Source organism: Furipterus horrens, unplaced genomic scaffold, assembly GCF_987537825.1.
Source record: "Furipterus horrens unplaced genomic scaffold, mFurHor1.1.pri manual_scaffold_1, whole genome shotgun sequence".
In the NCBI taxonomy this organism is placed as follows: Eukaryota; Metazoa; Chordata; class Mammalia; order Chiroptera; family Furipteridae; genus Furipterus; species Furipterus horrens.
Genome location: NW_028327171.1, coordinates 62,341,466 through 62,361,685, shown reverse-complemented (window position 1 = coordinate 62,361,685; position 20,220 = coordinate 62,341,466). Strand labels below are relative to the sequence as shown.

The window sequence follows — 20,220 nt, the reverse complement described above, 5'->3', positions numbered from 1 at the left end:
CCCTAACCCCCAAGTCCAATGCACTCCCAAATGCCTTCTCTCCTGTGATTTAGCTCCTGCTACAATGTCTTCACCCCCACCCACATCCACCTATTTATCTGAAATCCTCTCCCATGAGTGTTTGGTTATCCACATTGCTCCCTTACTAGAAGGGAAACTGAATGAGAACCATTTTCAGAGCCCACACAAAGGCTGGCCCATAGCAACTGCTCAGGAAACATTTACTGAATGATTGAATGACATCACATTTATTAATTTTTTTTCAAGATTTAGATCATATTCCACCAACTCCATGTATGCAGTCCTCCTAAGAAATTAAGATTAAACTTAATTTTTCTGGGCTCTCACAGCATATTTCTTAAAGAGATTCTATTTACTGGTAATCAATATGAATAGTAAACATTCATTAAAATATTTTTAAAGTAACGGCTAACACATAAGCAGTACTTATGACGGGCCAGGTTCTTGGAATATATCAAACTCATTTAATCCTGTCTATCTCACCTATAAGATAGATACTCTTTTCATTCCACTTTTACAGATGGGAAAATAGAGGCACAGAAAATGAAAGAAATCCACACTGCCAGGGACAGTAAGTATTCTTCACCCGTCGTGTCCCTTGTTCCTTCCCACTGCCTCTCCTACAAAGAATCATCTGAATCCCATCTAAGTATCCCCTTCATCGAATTCCAGTGTCAGTAGCTCATAGTATGCCGAAAAGCACACAGTATACCTGAAATTAACGTATGGTTCACTCTCATGGTGAATGCTACACCTCGCATCAAAGCCTTTAACTTCTGCGGGAATCTCAAGAGGACGCAGTGAGTTATGTTGGAGGGTTACCCATTGTCTTCCTAGGGCCTCACGACCCAACCCGTATTTCTGCCACTTCTAGGGGATCTCAAACTCTTCTTTTAGTCAACACTGTCCCTGAACGCCCTCCCCAGCCTACTAAGCAAACCAGAGCTCAATTCAATGAAGACTTGGCCTTTCCACTCGCAGGGGAATAGTTTACTTCCTCCCCACGGTGCGGCGCAAGACCAAAGAGTGCCCCAAACCTACTCTTAACAGCCCGACACTAGGTGCCTTGCCCACTGCAAACCTAACCCAAGCCCCCTGTCCTGACCCCGTGTTCTAGACTAAGCCCAGCAGGCTTTGCCACACGCCTCCTCCGGGAGCTGGTTGGTGACTCAACTCGGGAAGAGAAACCTCTTGGTTTTTTCCGACCTGTCTGGGGGTGCCCCCGCCCCGCTTGAAGTTGCCCTTCTGGTTTGAGCCCAGGGGGCGCGTCGGAGTGGCTCCACAGGGTGTGGCCAGACGACTTCAGCGACGCCTTCCCGAAGGGCAGTCCCCTCCCCAACTCCGAAAACCAGACCCCGTGCAGCCACGGAGAGCCGAACACACTCTTTGAAAGCGCGAGATAGGCCCGCAGTCCAAGCAGGAAGCGCCCTCGCTGGGAAGTACCCTGCGCTGCCAGCTGGAGCCGGGCGGAGCCGGCGCCCAGTCACTGGGTGCTTCTGCCAGTCCCCGCGCGCCGGGGCGGCCGTACACGTGTCCAGGCGTCACGTCCGCGCGCGCCCCCGGGGCTTACGTCAGCTGCCGCTCCAAAAGCTGGGTGCTGGGGTTCTGCGCAACGCTCGGGTTTGGGGCCGCGACACCGCCGGGAGGAGGGGCCTGGGGGCGCGGAGCGTGTTCGCAACGCCTCGGGCGGCGGAGGTCGTCAGCTCGGTCCTGCCCCCAGCTTGCCCAGCGCCGTCAGTCTCCGTTGCCTGGGTTCGTGCGGGCGCGGTGGCGTTGCCCTGGAGCCCGCCGCCCTGGGGGCGCGCACCGCCTTGACCCCGGCGGCCCCTCGGTAGGCAGGCGCCCGCAGTTCCATGGTTGGTTCGGAGCGCGATGAGCCGCCCGTCCTCCACCGGCCCCAGCGCTAACAAACCCTGCAGCAAGCAGCCGCCGCCGCAGACCCAGCACGCCCCGTCCCCGGCAGCGCCCTCGGTCGCCGCCACCATCTCGTCTGCGGGCGCCGGCTCGTCCGCGGTGCCGGCCGCGGCGGCGGTGATCTCGGACCCCGGCGGCGGCGGCGGGGCTGGCCCGGTATCCCCGCAGCACCACGAGCTGACCTCGCTCTTCGAATGTCCGGTCTGTTTTGACTATGTCCTGCCCCCCATCCTGCAGTGCCAGGCCGGGCACCTGGTGTGTAACCAATGCCGCCAGAAGTTGAGCTGCTGCCCGACGTGCAGGGGCGCCCTGACGCCCAGTATCAGGAACCTTGCTATGGAGAAGGTGGCCTCGGCAGTCCTGTTTCCCTGCAAGGTAAGCCCAGGTGCCACCTGCGCTTCTCTGCCTGGCGATCTCCCAGAACTCCTAATTCCTCCAGCACACTTGCTGGCGCTGAGAGGCAGGTGGCATCTCTCTTATTTAAAAAAAAAAAAAGTTTACGTTTTGTCCACCCTCCCCTATACCTCATCTGCCCACTGTGAGAGTAGCTCTGGGCTGACAGTTGCCCCAGCACTAATTGGCACGCGATAGTTGTTAAAATACATCACAGCTCCCCCATGCAGTGCCTGTATGCTCTGCGGATGTCTACTTCGGCGTGCGGTCAGGGCTGGGCCGCCAAGTAAAACTTGGACGGAGAAGGTGTCTATGGGAGTTTGAGGAGGGAGGAATGGGCGAGCTACACGAACCCCTTATCAGCACTGGCTTGACAGGATAGATACCAAATTCTTCCTGCACCCCGCACCTGCCATCTGCGCTCCCCTGACACGTGGGAGCGCTCTGGAGTATAGGTGAAAAGTGGGAGGGGGCGCCTACAGTCTTTTTCTTTCCTCCTGCAACAAGAAAACCCTGCAAGCCACGCCTTTTCCTCGCGGTTGTCTTCCAAGGACTGGAGAGTTATGGGTTTTTTTGTTTGTTTGTTTGCTTGTTTTTGCTAAGTGGGATGAAAACAAAAGTTGATCAAGAATTTAACAGGAAGGCGACGCAGGAGCTGTTGTTACAGTTTTTAAATACAAATATACTATTGAAGCTGAATTTAGAATCCTAGATGTCAGTGTGTGTCGATAAGGTACACACACACACACACACACACGCACGCACGCACGCACGCGCGCGCACAGAGGCATACTTATTTTCCCCCAAAAAATGGCTTCTGCAACTTGCTGTTTTGAATTTATATTGTCACACATGTTTTTCTGTGGCTGAAGCATAGTTCCCACTTGCTTTATTTTAAATGACTGCATAATAGTGCATTGTGTGGTCATAACATCTGTTTACCTAAATCTGTTACTTAAAAAAATCTCAAGGAACAGTGTCAGTGATATGCTTGTCTGTATTACTTCATTATAACCTAGAGCTATACCATAAAGGTGTTTTTGCTAAGTTCATTTTCTAAACTTAGAAATGGAAATAATGTCATTAATACTTTTGAGGTTGTTTTAAAGTAACTGCTTTGTCTCTTGAACCATTTAGGCTGTCTTGCATTTCTCCTTAGTGCTGCTTATTTTTATAGGGCAAGAGCTTATTTTTAAATTAAAAATAACCCACCTGAGAATTGAAGCTTGGGACTTAAGTCAGTAAAATGAATGATTTAATTTGTGCCCTACCACAGATCAAATTTAAAATAGCATATTCAAATAAGGGTTTGAATTCATGTTTGGACTATGGGTTTTCTGTTAACCTTAATAAATTACTTGGCTTTCAACCACTCATGATGCTTACTAATCCACCCAGTCCAATAGTTATTTCTCATAACCTATAGGCAAACTATGTCTATATTTTTCTTAATGATCAAGAGAAGATTTGGTGATAGTGGACATAAGAGTTGGATACTTGATGTTGAAATACATTGTGGGGACTGGAGTTGCACTGGGAGTACACCATAGGATTTCTGGGGAACCATCTTTTCAGCCTTTTACTTTCCCCCAAACCTTCAGTGGCCAGTAGAAGAAGTGGCTTATGATGAATTATAGTTCAGAAATAAGTGTTTGATATCAATCAGTATTTCATAATTTATTTTTAAAAAACATTCTTTTTCTCCCAAGAGAAAGTGAAGGAAATAGTTATAACATGCTATATTAAGTGTGAGGTTTCACTTTCAGGATCTAGGATTATGGTTCCTACTGAAGTATATGTTCCTTCTAACATCTAACATGCTAGTGAAGTCTTTCTTGAAGAACAGTTCTCTTGGGAATCAGGGGGTACTCAGCCTTTCTGTGCACATCATGATTTTCCATGTTCCTATTCTCTAAGAAGGCATTTGGCCAAAGCTATCACTTTGAAAGCTGAAATTTTAACAGGGTCAATTATTCCCCTACAGACCAGGAACCAAACTTAAAAAGTGATCTTGGTGTCACTCGTGTGTGTGTGTCTATGTGTGTTTGAGAGAGAGAGAGAGAGAGAGAGAGAGGAGAGCGAGAGAGAGAGAGAGAAAGAAAGCAGGGGGTGGGGTTGGAGTTGTAGCTGGTGTATCATGCCTCAACTTTGGCTGACCAGTAATCCAAACTATTGACAGGGCAGCTCAGCCAGTTTGGATGAACCAAACTTGGATATATATAGAGACCCAACAAGCAACCAAGATGTGTTTAGTTGGGGAGGGTGAAAGCGGTAGGGAGTAGTAAGGCCTATGTCAAACTTCAGCAAATAGGCCTGTGTACCTAGCCCTTTGGCTTGCACTTGCTGCTGGAAATCAAAGGCACTGCCTTGTCACTGTTTCTACCTTCTCTTAGAATCTCTCGGTTGGCTTATATGAGAAAACCAATGTTGGGTGAAGTACCAAAGCTCAGGTCTCAAGAGTTGCTGGAGCTGTCATTGTTTGTCTGAGAGCACTTCTGGGGCCTTGATTTCCTCGTGTGTTTAGGGGGGGATTGGACTGCTCAATCTATAAAGCCCTGTAGCGTTTAGTATTCTGTGAAATGAAGGGGAGGTTATGTGGAATGCTTATTGAGTGCCTTGTGTGTGCCAGCTACTTCATGTGGGTCAGCTTTTATTAGTTTTCCTTTCTTTTTATCAGATGAGAAAACTCATGCCTATAGAGAGGTTAAGTGTTAAGTCACTTGTCAAGATCACACAGCTAGTAAATGGACCAGCCCGTGAACCTGCATCTCAAAGTCACACATCCTTTGTACGACTCACTACATAGGGATTTTGAATCTGAGCTTATCTCCAAGGTTCCAAATTATAACTCAAGGTTAACAGTAACAAAACCATCTGGTTGGATGAGTTCACCAGATGAACCTCTTCTGGGAACATCCCCAAAAGACAACATACCTGCTCACTATTAAAATTCATTAGCAGAAATTTTGTAGGCCATGGGGTAGGAGTATTAGAGGAAAAATAACCTACAAACCTAATATTTGGAGGGGGTTTCATTACATTTCTGCATTTTTCATGCTTCAGTTAGCCCCAAGATGGATGTGCTGCCAAACAGCTTTCTTATGTAGCTGTGGGGCCACTTAATTAAAGACTAGGCTGCCACCAGCACCTTTGATAGAGGGCACCATGTACATTATTAGCTCAGGTCTCCTTTTTAAAAAAGGCTCTCTGTCAGAGTATGGCTCACTTCCACTTGTGGTATTTTTAGTCCATTCTATAGCTAGTTGCATGCCTGAGAGGTTTTGATATCCGGTTCCCCATATCTCAGACTCACCACCCCAGTGGAGCATGGGTGTAGGAGAAGTGAAGGTTGACACATTTATGCCCCCACTCAACACTTTATTTTAATATCAGCCAAGTAGTTCTCTCCACAACTGTGGGAAATGTTCAAACCACTCCAGCCCACTTACACTATGATACATTTTCTTTCCATGTTTTCTGTGTATTCACTAAAAGCTTCTAGTAGCATATCTTTAAATAATTATTGAACTGGAAAGCCTCAGTCAGCAAGTCGTCCCTGCATTTGCATTGTGAGGTGTTGTTTTAGTTCCTTGGCGGGGGGGGGGGGGGGGGGGACACTGACAAGTTAGATAACCCAGTTGAAAGTTTAAAAGCTCCCAGTCTGGCCCTGGCTGGTGTGGCTAAGTGGGTTGAGCACAGGCCTGTGAACCAAAAGGTCACTGGTTCAATTCCCAGTCAGGGCACATGGCTGGGTAGTGGACCAGGCCCCCTACTGGGGGCACGCAAAAGGCAACTGACCGATGTTTCTCTCACACATCTATGTTTCTCTCCCTGCCTTCCTCCCCTTCCTCCCTCCCTTACCCACTCTCTGGAAATGAATAAATAAAATCTTTAAAAAAATTAAAATAAGTAAAAGCTCCCAGTGTGTACTCATCTAGTCCAGTGGTGACAAATTCTAAATACCAGGAGAGAGTCATCAGATCCCTGGCCTCAGGGTTGGGGAGGCCCCAAGGCCAGTAGAGACCCTTGGGAGCTATGGAGCACATGCTACCTGCAAAGGGCTGCTTTTGCTCGGTACTGGATTATTGGTAGGGGTGGAAATGTGTGTGCAGCCATGCCAGAGCTTTGGATTTTTTTTTTTAAGAAAAGCCAAAAATTTGGATTATTTTTAGTGTTAAAATCTCAAGTTTATGTTTTTGTTTTTTTTCCTCTGATTCTCTTTTAGAAAGCATTCATTGAGCCTTATCTGCATGAACTCTGGAATTTGGATATCTCCCAGCTATATGTGATTTTATAGCTTATTTTCTTTTCACCTTTATTTTGCCGAAAGAACATTCCTTTCTGTCCACTGGGAGACCTGAACTGTGTACTAGTGACTCTGTGTTTGACTTTATACCAGCCGGTTTATTTCTTTGCACTGGAGTATCTTCATCTTTAAGAAAAAGGCTTGGACTAAGTGATTTTACCAAGGATTTTTTTTTTCAGAACCTAGTAAACTGCTCCAGAGAAGAGAGCACTAGCCAGGAGATAAAGCTGGATGCTCAGCCTGGCCTCATATGACCTTGGTTCAGTCACGTACTTCCCTGCGCCTGTTTGTTCATCCATTAAAAAGAATGCAGGTAATACCTAGCTGGTCAGTGCTTTAAGATCAGATTTGAAGTGGTATCAAGGGCTTTTGCTTACCACATCAAATAGAAGATGACTGATATTAGGGTTGTACCTAGGTGAGAGTGCTTGATCATCTAGAATACTGAAAGGATCAGTCAGTTTGCCAAAACCATTTCAAAGATCTCTTCTTAAATTTAAAAAATCCTCTACAACAAAATAATTTCTTTGGAAACTGCCCCTGCGGTCCTCTCTACTAGCTGCATTTGACCGGGTTGGCTCATAGGAGCAAGCGCTGGCAAGCCCTGGAGTCCACATACAGTTATAGCGAGGCTCAAGATTCTAAACGACGAAGTTGAAAATACAGCTTTTAAGTGTAAAATTAAGAACAGAAGCTCTAGAATGCTATGTAGGAGTACTAAAGTTTAATGCTGATTCCACACACAGTTGGCCAAAGATTTTTCACAGGTCACCATGGCCTGGAACTGGACTAGAGTAAATCATTATTACTTAAAGTTGGTCTTTAGTACAACCAGAGTGGAGGCAAATCCGAAAGTACAGCAGGTCTGGCCTATAAAGTCCCCAGCCTGAGGCTGAATTAGATTCTTTGTTCTGCATTTGAAGTCCTATGTACTGTGGAATGTCTTAAGAGCCATACATGTACATCTGACTACACTTGTAAACAGTGGCATTTCTCATTCACATGCATAAGGTCCCCAGTCCTTGAAAGGGTCACATGGTAGGTACACATTTACTAAAGTGAATGGCAGAAGTTGGGGCCATTAGGCAAGTCCTGCAGGGTGTGATCTGATGTGGGGCATTAGAATGTGATTGCACTCCGGACGTCCTGAAACGGAAGATAAAACAGTTAAACACTTTTCCTGATCAAATGTATCTTTTTATTAAACTTCAGGGTGTGTTTCCTAAGACTTACAAGAGATACTAAAAGTCGTCCAGCAGTATTTCATCACCTTTGCTCCAGATGCCCATCATTCTTTGTGAGCTTCTTAAAAATTGAGGAACTGTTGTTCTCATTTCCATTTGGGTACAGAGTTTATGTAATGATTTTTAGACTCTGTAGTGTCTGTGAGATAAGTTTTTGGCCCCAGACACTGTAGAGGTGAATGGAATGTATACCTGGTATTAAATGTGTGGGCCTGGGCCCCTATTTTAAAACTCTGAACCAACAAAGGCAGTGTCTTTGGGTCACACCTTTCCCCAGGCTACCTCTTACTCTGGTAGTTTTGAGGTCAGCCCCCACCTACTTGAGCCTCCTGGTCCAGATCCCACTGTGACTGGCTGGTGACCTCTCCAAGCCTCAGTGGCTTATTAGTAAAATGGGATGATGATTGGATTGTTGTAAGGATCAAACTTGGTAATAATTCATACTTGGCCCCAGCACGAATAAACACTAACAGATGTGCACAATGAGAAGCAATGTCCAGTGTAGGAGGTCAGGTCCAGGCATAAAGTTTAAAAAGAAAAAAGGAATCTTTATTTTCTCCCATACATTTTCCCACTGAGCTTCTCTTCCCTAATCCTAATCACGTAGGGTTTTCATAGAGCTGGGTAAATTGGCCTTGGCATTAGTTTTTCAGTAATGAGACTTTTTTCAATTCTTTAATACTTTTAGAAGAGAGAGCCTGGTTTAGGTTAAAAGCAACATTTTTAAATCTGTGTGGGTTTTTTACACATTATAAAATGTGTTGTTAAAAATTATCATTATTTTAAAATGTAGAACATAGAAAGTGACATAAAATTATAATCCGCTATAATCCCCCTGCTTAGAAATAACCACTACACCATTTTTTACATGCCCTTGCCAACTTGCCTCTACATCGGTGGAATTTTTCTTTTATTACAAAAAGCAGGTAAGATAGAGAATCCACACATTATTTCATAATCTATTTTACATCTAACACATCGTGGTCATTTCTCCACATTGATAAGTGGTCTTTAGGAAAATGTTTAATAAATGACTGCATAGTATTGCAATTTTATAGCAGTACCTGAGTACTTAATTAAGCTCTTGTTTATGGTCATATAAATAATTGTCTTCTTACTGTAATATTTTATAAGAAGAAAAGCACTGCTATAACTAAATCCTTGTGTATGAGAAAAGTATTATTTCCTAATGATAAATTCCTAGAAGTGGAATGGAAGAGCCAAAGGGTATATGAAGAAAATAAAAGCTTTAATAGCAGAGCCAGCTTGCTTTCTCACTTGAAATCATTTACAGTGGAGTACCCATCTTTTCCCAGCATCCCCAGCACTGAGTGTTATCCTTATGGTTTTCTTAATGCTGTTGCTTGCTTCTTCTCTCTGATACAACCTCAGGCTAGATGCAGCTTCTCTTGACTACCTACTAACTTCATAGTACCCACCCCGGCACCCCCTGCAGTCCAAGCCCTCCGCTTCTTACAACCCAGCTGCCTCGCCAGCCAATGCCTCCCCTCCCATCTCTTCCTTCCGAAACTGAGTCTCACAGAGCAGCAGGGCCCTTCTGAAGTGGTAGGAGCAAAGGAGGCTGGAGACCCCTGCAATGGTGGCGTCAGAACTGCAGTTTGAAGGATGAGTGGCAGTCTGCCCACAAAGAAAAGGATGGAAGATGTGGCGCAGTCATGTGGGCAGGCCAGTGGAGTCGCTAATACGGAACATTGCTTACCTTGTCTAAGCTAGGTGTATTATCTCATGTTATCCGTTATCCTCCTAATTACATTTAAAGAAAATAGGATGCAGTTAGTATCCCCCTTTAAGAGGTTTGCCCAAAGTCTCACACACACACACACACACACACACACACACACACAGCTTGTGAGTTTGGGGAGCAGAAACTCCAGTCTGGTCCTTGTAATTTACACACACAATGTCCTGCTACAACCTCCTGCCTTTTTTGTTGCCTGCGCCACCCTGCTGAGGAACAGTGATCCCCTTCCTATTCCAGACTCTCATAGCAGCTTTTGGAGAGATGGCAGGGGAACCAGAATGGCCCTCTTATTAGGGTTGAATTTTAGATAAACAATTTTTTGATAAAAGTATAACCCAAATATTGCCCGGGACATACTGGACATCTTGTATTTTTATTTGCTAAATCTGGTAACCCTACCACTTAGGTCTCCTGGTGAGTGTAATTGCTCTTGCCCTGACTGGTGTAGCTAAGTGGGTTGGGGGTTAGGCGTCATCCTGCAAACCGAAAGGTCACAGATTCAATTCCTGATTAGTGTCAAGTGCCTGGGTTGCGGGCCAGGCTCCTGGTTGGGGGCTTGCAAGAAGCAACCATTGACGTTTCTCTCACACATGGATGTTTCTCTCCCCGTCTTTCTCCCTCCCTTCCCCTCTCTCTAAAAATAAATAAAATCTCTAGTCAAGACATAAGGATTGCTGGGGGGAGGAGAGGGTGATGTAGCACTGTCTGACAAGCTGTCTGGGCAGTTGACCGGATTATGCAGGTGAGAGCATGGCATAGAAGAGTAAGGGCATGTTGAAAGGGTGGGCAAGGTACTGGTAGTATGGCTTTTACTTTAAGGTGCTTTTGTTTGCTTGAACATAGACTCATAAGGGACCTTACAAAACTGGTTCTCCAAGACAGTGTCTGGTTGCCTGCTAACTCTGGCTATGGGCAGATGAGAAACATACTTGGTCAAAAGTCAACGTTTGTTTAAAGCTGCTAAGATTAAAAATAAACCCCTGCCAGTCCAGGGAGTCTTTGTAAGGCTAAATGTACTCCTCCATTTCCCCAAAAGCAGGATGTTCTCAGATTACTGCGATAATATCATGCCAAAGGCTTCCACCAAGATACCTTTAGAATGAAAGCTGTCTGCAACATGGGGTTTGTCAACTTTCTCAGGCAAAAGGGGGATTTTTTGAGCCCAAGATTTTAATTAGAACTGCCTTCTCCAGAAGGTAGATTGTAAAGTTAAATATGAGTATTTTCTTGGTCTCTTCACTGTTTGATAGTTCTGGTCCTGAGTGATACTGTTTTATCCTATTATTATTCTCTGCGAAACTGTTACTGTGCTGTTGATTGGTAATTATCTCTTTGCACTACCTCATAGTGGAGGTGAGGAATTTACCACTCAATTTAAGTGAAAATTTGCTAAGACTCTTAGAGGAAGGATACTAGACAGATGCAAGATGAGTATTATAATTAATTCATAAGGAGAGATTTCACTTTCTCCTATTGCCCATGTCTGAACTCCTCCACTATTAACAATAGTCAAGAGGTGAGTCATAGACAGTTTTGTAGACGCACTCAGAGGTGACATGATAGTCTCAATTCAAGGTCACACAGGACACTGCGTACTTGAGTTCTAATTATAGCTACTCTACCAAGGGTTGTAAACGCCTTTTGAGCAAGAAGAACATACAGCTGTTAAAACGACAACAGCACCTTTGCTTTACAGTCATGGGCAGGTGGGAATAAGTTTCATTCCTCGAGCTCCTTTTTCGTATGTCATCCTGAAGCAAAAACCTTGGACCTTTTTTGGACCCTTGAGGGTGGTGGCTGGAAACTACTCTCCAGGGCCACAGACTTGTCAGGTGTCTACAAATCTTCAGAAGGATCAAAAGAACAAGAAGGCTTTGGCTTCTATGGAGGTCAAAGAAGTACTGTTTATTATAACCATTGATTTCTTCGTTGTGAAATTTTGTTGGTTCACTCAAATGAGTCCAAAAGATCCTCTAGTAAAAGAAAAACTAAGTTGCATTGGTACATAGATATATAGTTAAAATATTTTTCTTAAAAAACAAAACAAAACACTGTGACGATAACACTTCATTCATTCAACCAGTTCTGCAAAAGGAATCTCTATCCCATAAAGAATAAATATGCTAACTTTTCCCTCAACATATTTTTATTCTTATACGATTTCATATTTTTAACATTTTTATTCTTATATGATTTCAAACGTATACATAAATCAGTTGCAATAATAGTACAAAAAAATTCCCTTTTTCCAGATTCACTCATTGTTTCCTTTTTGCCCCACTTTTTCATTTGTGCTCACTCTGTTCATATAAATTTTTTACCATTTGAATGTAAATTTCATGCATCCTGCCCCTTGCCCCTAAACACCTCACTGTATTTCTCCTAAAAACATTTTCTTATATACGTAAGGTATAACTACCAAAATCAGAAAATTTGACGTGCAGTAGATTCTATTATTTAATCCACCATATTCAAATTTCAGTTGTTGCTCCAGTTGCATCCTTGTGTGACAATTTTGTTTCTTCGGGTCCGGTCATGCACTGCGTTTAGCTGTTAGTGCGTGTTTTGTGATCATTACAGCTTACTTAGACTAAAGCCAAGTACAGCTGGCTTTTGCATACTCCCAAGACAAGGTCATTTCTTGGATTTAATTCAGAAGTTTATGAGCATCAACAACAAAATATCAATTGTGCTTTGTTTTCCTTGAGACATTCTCATTTGAGGTACTGGCAGATATTTTGCCGATAAATTTCACTGTTTTCCTAGGAGGGAAGCAGGTGGAGGCAGGGCCGTTGCCTCACAGTTCCCTCAAGGGACGTTTCTGCCCAAGCTCCTGGGGCTGCCCCTGTAGTAGACGTTGATTGTTGGAGTTCAACAACTTGTTCCTTGAACTTCATGGACACACATATAATTAAATAGGTTAAGTGTTCTAAAACAGTCACAGGATTCATGACCTTCAGCTAGCACCTGGCTAGGAAGGGTTGTTCTGTTTATATCCTCATTCCAGAAACAAATATAATGCAACTCTGTTTATTAGGTAAATTAACAGGTGCTAGTGTTTGACTATGTTTCTGACATATCTGGTCCTATTTGTATGTAAAGGGGTTACTTTGCCAAAACCCTACCTAAATTCCAGCTTAAATACAATCTTCAAACCCTGTGCCTATGAAAAGAATTAGCTCTATGTACTGCTTTCTGCAAAGACTGAAAAATGAGGCACGAGGTCACACATTGCCTTTCGTGGCAGAACATGTTTGCACAAGACTTTTGAGCCCCAGCAATGCAAAGAGTTTCTAAAGAATAGCCAGAAATGTTATTTCAACATTTCTTTGTTTCTCAGTCTGCTGGGTCATCCTACCCCTCCCTACAGTTTTCTTTAGCTTTGGGTTTCTGTGTGTGACGTATCTCTTTCGTTCCCCTTCCCCCCAAGAGGTTGACTTAAGTGTATTCCCTCTTCATCAGCAAATATTTCCCTATGGAGAAACCTTATTTCTGTCTGGGGACAGGTACCAGGACCCACAGGCAGCCCTTTGTGAACCAGCCCCGGTGCTTCTTCTCAGGACCAGGAATGTGCACCTAAGAACCAGGCTTTCGCAAGTGTCCTTTGAACTCTTCACGTCTGGTGGGACAAGCTCTAGCCAGGGTGGAAAAAGTGAAACCTCTTGCGACATGCCAGAGAAGGCTAGAGAGCCTAATTGCTGGTTGCTTATTTGTGAGGTGTGTTCCCCATTCCTTAGGGAGAGGCCTCACAGGGCTATTTTCTCCTTTGCAAACCAAGGAAAAAGTTCATTTTAGAACCTGCTTCTAAAAGCAGCATATTTCTCCACCTTGGTTTTGGTGTTTGTTGGGTTGGGGGTTGGAGGCTGGGGACTGAAGGCAGATGTAAATTAGTTCCTTTTTCTCAAAATATTCTTTGTTTGACTCCTAAGCTGTCCTGGGTAGTGAAAGACAACCAGAGAGGGAGCTCAAGGAGCCGCTCTGCTCTCCAAGTAGCCACAAATAACCCCGTAGTCTTAATGAGTCAGTCTGTAATCAGGTGGAACCAGCTCCCTGGCCTCCTTCGTGCTTTGCAGATGATGAAGACCTGCCTATGTGTGGGGCTGGTATTCCCGAGCTGTCCTGGGTGCTGCCTGTGGGGCGGGGCAGTGTGACCAGCCTGCCCTGCCTGCGCGCGTGGGCCCCTCCTCACAGCCGTGACTGTGGCTGCCCAGCCAGGTTTTGTCATTCATTGAAATCAGTGCCTCTCAGCGTGGCCATTGGTGCCCCTCAGGAAACATTTGACCAAGCCGGGTGACATTTCTAGTCGGCACACCTGGGGGAGAGACGGGGAGGGGCAGTTGCTACGGGCATCACGTGTGCAGAGGCCAGGCATGCTGCTAAACATCCCACAATGCTCAGAACAGTTTCCACCACAAAGAATTATTGGTCTAAAATGTCAACAGTGCCACTGTAGAAAAACCCTGAAAATAAACTAAATAGTCAAGTCCCTGCCTTCCCATTTAGGTTTTATCCCCACTGTTTGCTCCATTCATCCTGTGCAAGAACCAGATGAAACTACTCCATCCACAGTCCCTATATCTGCAGTGAAGCTTTCCCTACCACTCCGTTCTCCCTCCTCCTCACCCTGTCCTCACTTTTTGAACCACCTCTGGTCCCCTCACACTTATCTGTATTTCTGCTGTATTCGAGTTTGCTGTTGGAGGGGATGGCCCCTCTCAACAGGACACATCAGAGCAAGATCTGCACTACCCGCTGTGCTCTGGGACTGAGGTTCCCATCCTTTAGAACCCTTGGCACTTGTCAGGAAAACACAAGGCTGGGGGCCAGTACAGTTGGGGTTTGCAGCTCAGAGGCACCCAGTTTCTCATACAGCCCCGGGGGAATCTCCAAAGCCCTCACTCTGATCGCTGGATGCAAGCGCCTGATGTAGGTAACAAGCCGTAGTGTTCTGGAATGTCATTGTCATGCTGAGACTGTTAACAAGCATGAAGCATGACAGCAGAGTGCATGGATATGTGTGCGTGTGAGTACACGCATGTTTAAAGTCTAGATCTTTTCTTTTTAGAATCATCTCTAATCCAGTCGTCATAAAAGTGGCATCAGTGATCATGAAGACACACCCTCACCCATGATGGAAAAGAGAAGGAATAGATTGGCATTAAAGTTCAACTTGTTTAGAAAAAAAGCGGAGTAAGCACCTAACACTTTAAAAATACTTATTCAAGTTAACGGAGGCTGTAGCAAGATCTTTTTTCATAAGGTCATTCATTGTCCACACAAATGCTAAGTAATGCCTTTTCTATTTGTGTAATTTGGGGAGGTTTCCTCTATATTTGGGTTGAAGGAGGAGTGTGTGACTTGTAAGACAAACCAAATAATTCAGAATATAAATATTCCTACTTGAGTTACACCAGAAAAACTTCTAAAGTGATTGCTAGATAATAAATATTTGCTGTACATAGAGCTGGTGATCAGGGAGTGATTGGGGCTTTGAGTTGGGGAAGACACGCAGGTTGTACTGTTCTGTAGACTCTTTGCCAAAGTTCATCTCATTCCTGGAATTATTCCTGGGCAGCTGTGGTGAACAGCCCACTCTGAAATGCCTTCAGATTCAAATACTGAGGGCTTGTTTCAGCCAGAGAATCTGCCAGGCTCTGGGTTAATTCTTGCTATTTTTATTGTGTGTTTTACACTCTGGGCAGAAATGCCTCACCCAACACTCAGAACATCAGAAGCCTCTATTCCTAGCTGTACTCTGGATTTAAAACACAGTTGATAGGAATTTGTTTATTAGGGCCTTATACTTGTTAGGAACACAAAATAAACTTGTTTCACCTGACTAAATTTTTTATACCCATGTTTTTAAAACTAGTCCATGGTTAAAAATATGAGCAATTCCTATGGACAAAGTAAATAATAGCGAAATTTCTGGCAATTTCTACTGAAGATTATCATCATCCACTTTAGGTATGGGAAGGAGTGGGCTGCATTTTTCTTTAAGCCACTCTCTTCTTCCTTATTAGGGGAGTGCACACTGGCTTCTTTGCTTCTGTATCCTCAGTGCCTAAAGCTTGGGATTTTGTATGGAGAAGGTGCTGTGTGCCTGCTTGTTGCTAATGATAAATTCAGCTGTAAAAATTAGAATTTGACCTATTTAAAGTTTGTAAGGGCTTGATTCCCTAAGACAGGGTAAGGAGAAGCAAAAACAGCTGTGGGGTTTTATTTGTTTTGTTTTGTTTTGTTTTGTTTTGTTTTTAGCAGTTGGACATAGGCTCTGAGAAAAACGGCCAGGCCCTGCCTTCGTTTGGTGTCTTCATGTCTCGCAGTGGGGTGGGGGCGTCCAAGTGTTGTAAGGCAGACAGTTTACCTGCCACTGCTGCACCGTGGGGCTGAGGCACACTTCTACGTTCACCCAAAAGGGCCATTCAGGCTGCCTTATCCTTTGCAAGAGAACAGCATAGTACTCGGGGCAGGTGTCTGCTTGTGGGCTGACTCTCCATAGCTAGGAACAAACATTGTTATTTTTGTGAAGGTTGGGAGTAAACATCTGATTCCTTTCAGTGTGGTCTTTTCCCATTATAGGTGTGATTTATCCATTAGAAATGTCATCCTGAGGGCAAGGGAGAAAAAAGGTTTTGTTTGTACCATATTAAGGGAGTGTTTTAAGGGCAGACTGACCGCAGCAGAAAACTCATTTAGGACAAGCATCCACTCCAGGGCCCACTTTAGTTCCCCTTCTCCTGGGCCTGTCATGAAGACCTGGCATACCTGGTCATGAAGAGAGATGTAGTTGGACTTGAGGAAGCGGTCTGGGGAAGGTTCAGAGGACTTTGAGAGGAGCATGGGGCCCTTTTCACTTTAACCTCCACTGGCTGGAACCAGACTGAAGAGCAGTCTCCCAAGTTAGTTAAGCAGCTCTTGCATGTGATCTCCTTTCACCCAAGAAGTATGTTCAGAGCCCCTCAGGGGAAGATTTCAAAGGTGAAGAAGGTGAGGTAATATTTCTATCATGTGAGTGGTCTCGAGCCTTCTTCTGCCCCAGGCTGATCGCTCCAACAAGCAAGAGCAGGGAGCCAATGGGCAGCCTTCCCCACAGCCTGCCTGCCAGTCACCAATCTGAGCCAGGAAGAAGAGGAAGAGACAAAAAGAAGAGGGGGATTATAGTATTTTCAAAATTGTCTTTAGGTGAAAACTAGTCTGCAGATAACATATTCCTTGTCCAACCCTACCCCTAAGCAATTTTAAATTCTTTAAAAAATTCTTTGGATTTACAGAAAATAAGGGGGAAGACCAGGTTTCATAGGACTGGCTCAGCAGTTTTGTTTGAGGTGTTTACATTAATAGCACTTTAGTTCTCAAGTTTTTAACGTTGGAATGGGGAGTATGGAATGCAGCACATTCCTGGTGCGGGGCCTGCCCTGATTTTATGCAAGGCACTACTGATAGTGAATGGGAACTGAGACTTGCACTCGTAAATATTCAACTCATCTCAAGCACAAACAGTTGAGATAAGACCATAGTTTAAGCCCCGGAAACCTGAGTGGGCGGGTACCCTAAAGGCCTACACCAGTAGAACTTTTGAGAAGGCCCAATGGCTCAACGTGTTTCTTTCTGTCCTCACAGTATGCCACCACAGGCTGTTCCCTGACCCTGCACCACACAGAGAAGCCAGAACACGAAGACATCTGTGAATACCGCCCCTACTCCTGCCCTTGTCCTGGTGCTTCCTGCAAGTGGCAGGGGTCCCTGGAAGCCGTGATGTCCCATCTCATGCATGCCCATAAGAGCATTACCACCCTTCAGGGAGAAGACATCGTTTTTCTAGCTACAGACATTAACCTGCCCGGGGCTGTCGACTGGGTGATGATGCAGTCCTGTTTCGGCCATCACTTCATGCTAGTGCTGGAGAAACAAGAGAAGTACGAAGGTCACCAGCAGTTCTTCGCCATCGTCCTGCTCATTGGCACCCGCAAGCAGGCCGAGAACTTTGCCTACAGACTGGAGTTGAACGGAAACCGGCGGAGACTGACCTGGGAGGCCACGCCCCGGTCCATCCATGATGGTGTGGCCACTGCCATCATGAACAGTGACTGCCTGGTTTTTGACACAGCCATAGCACACCTTTTTGCAGATAATGGGAACCTTGGAATCAATGTGACTATTTCGACATGTTGTCCATGATGCACCAAAATTATTTGGGTATAGTGCTATATGGTTAATAAAGGTTTTTATAGATATTTTATTCACTATGTCTTCACAGGTCAAGGTCCCACTTACCCTGTGTTCTGTTTGAACAGCAGCTTCTCATCTGGCATCCGCCCAACAGAGTTCATTAACCTGGGACGAATGCTATAGGCCTGTTGGTCATTTGGAGGCTATTCTGTAACTTGATTATTAAATTTTACTTCCCGAACAGCCTTTGACTAGTTGCTCAGGGCTCCTGTAGACCAGTGTGTCAGGAATTGGAGCTTCTTCGTGTCCACCCCATATTGGTCCCTCCAAATTGACAAAAGCACAGTGACTGTCAGAAGATTACTTTCATCTTATGTTTAGGGGGTAGGAATTGTTTTAATGCGTTTTAAACAGTGTTTCTCAAACTGGAAAGCTAACCAGTATGCATAGTAACCTGGAGTAACTCATCTTAGGCATGCAGATTTGGAGAGCTTGTGAATTTAACAGTCTCATCAGGTGATTCTTTACCACAGTAAAGTTTGAGAATTACTCAGTTAAATTGCGGGGAAAGGGTCCAAATTTTAAAGGTGCTTTAAGATTGCACTCTACTGACACCGTCTTTCTACAAGTTCATTCCCCAACACCCCCTACCCCCAAATTAAAACTAGAACTCTAGATCCCCAGAAACACACTCCTAAGATTTGATCTCTCTTTGTATTTGGGGTGGATTGCCTAGGAAAGTGAGCCGTATTGCCATTGATAGTTCTCATGTAATTAATTTTTGCTCACTAGTATAAATGACCTGTTTACATGAGGCGTCGCTCGGAGGCCCTCCTCAACTGTAGGTGGTGGGAAAGGCTAGGTCAGTAGAGTTGTAAAAGCTTTATAACCAGTGTCATATGCTTGCTATTTAAAAGTATGTCTTGATTTTTTTCTTTTTTTGCCACATTCACTTTAGTTTTTTAATAAATATTTTCCAAAAATGAATGTTGTACTTCATTTTCCAAATTGGATAATGGGTATTTTTTTGTGTATCCACTGTGTGCAGGTGCAATGAAACTTCACCACTATGTTGGGCTTGGAGCTCTCACTGTTTGCACAGAAGGAAATAGTCATTTGTCCAAGGTCATAGCACAGGTCAAGGGTGGCATTGGGGTCCAAACTCACTTCTCTGAACCATGGACTGTCGCTGGTGTTACAGAACTCCTCCTTGGAGCTATCATTTGTCTGACAGTGCCAGCACTTGTGGAAAAAGAGTATTTCTCATGCCTTACAAAATCCGAAGGAAGAGGCGTGGCTAGAGCTGATGTACTGGGTTTGTACCAGTGCGACCCACTACCTCAGTCCTAACCCTAAACTCTTGAAAGAGTTCAGAATATTAGCCCTGAATACTCCATGAGGGTTGAAGACTGCTCACCTTAGCAGCCCATTGGCATTATTGAAGTGGCACCAGGTGGGAGTGATGACTTTGGAGTTGTGTTTGTGATGAAATGCAGGGTTGAGTTTTTAGCCAGGATGGAGTTCTGGCAGTTAAGGAATTGTTAAAGTAACTTACCTTCCAGGATAGTCTTCAAATAAAAATGAAAAGCAATGTCCTGAACAAAAGAAGGTGCTTAGAACATGCTTGGTAAATGAAAGGAAATGACAGCTCTTGTCACCAAGTCATTCACATTTCAAGCCAGTATCTGAAAGGATCTATGGAGCTGAAACCAGAATGGGGAGGAGGTGGATTGTGACCCCTGGGAGCTGATGCAGATGTAGCTGTCCAGTGCAGGCATGGCACCTGGACAATGTGTTGTGTGTAAACTAGCCAAGTTTGTCGTTATTACTTCATGTTTGTATCTAACCACTTTTGTTATATGTGACAGAGAAAATCAGGACCAGTTTGTCAACAACCTACCAAAGGGCAAAGCTGTAATTAAAAGTGGAATTAAGTTGTTCCAAAGCATAAAATGTTAGATCTTAAGCCCCAAGAGGTAGTGGCAGCATTGATTCTCCAAATCAGACTTCCTGGCTCCAAATTCAGACATGGTTCTAACTTAACAAATGAAAACAAAAGTTTTAGGCAGCAAAAGTGACCTTTTACTTCCCAGAGTTACTCAGTTCCCTTAAATTTCTGTCACTGGAAATCTGTAAACTTTTACTTTATTTGAAACTAAGCATTTTCTGACAGGAAACAAAACAAACAAAACAAACAAACAAACAAAAAACCCAGGTCATTACCTGTTGTAGGAGGAAGTGAAAACAGCAAAAAAGATTATGTAAAGTAAATGTCTATATACAGTTCCAATTTCAAATGCAATTTAAAACACAGCAATAGGCACTTGTCAAACTCATCACATGGTCCACTTATGTGCCATATTTTTCTAAAAACAATTGTTTTCTTCCTGCCCTAGTTCTACATTCTA

At 44.3% G+C, this 20,220-nt stretch overlaps 1 protein-coding gene across 1 annotated transcript; it reads left to right on the top strand.

The window, feature by feature from the left end:
- Positions 1-1,389: 1,389 nt before the first annotated feature.
- On the top strand, positions 1,390-18,799 carry SIAH2 (siah E3 ubiquitin protein ligase 2). Its single transcript, XM_090275825.1, has 2 exons — positions 1,390-2,310; positions 17,264-18,799. Exons 1-2 carry the CDS (start codon positions 1,894-1,896, stop codon positions 17,819-17,821), a joined length of 975 nt encoding a protein of 324 aa, XP_090131951.1. The 5' UTR covers positions 1,390-1,893; the 3' UTR covers positions 17,822-18,799.
- Positions 18,800-20,220: the final 1,421 nt, after the last annotated feature.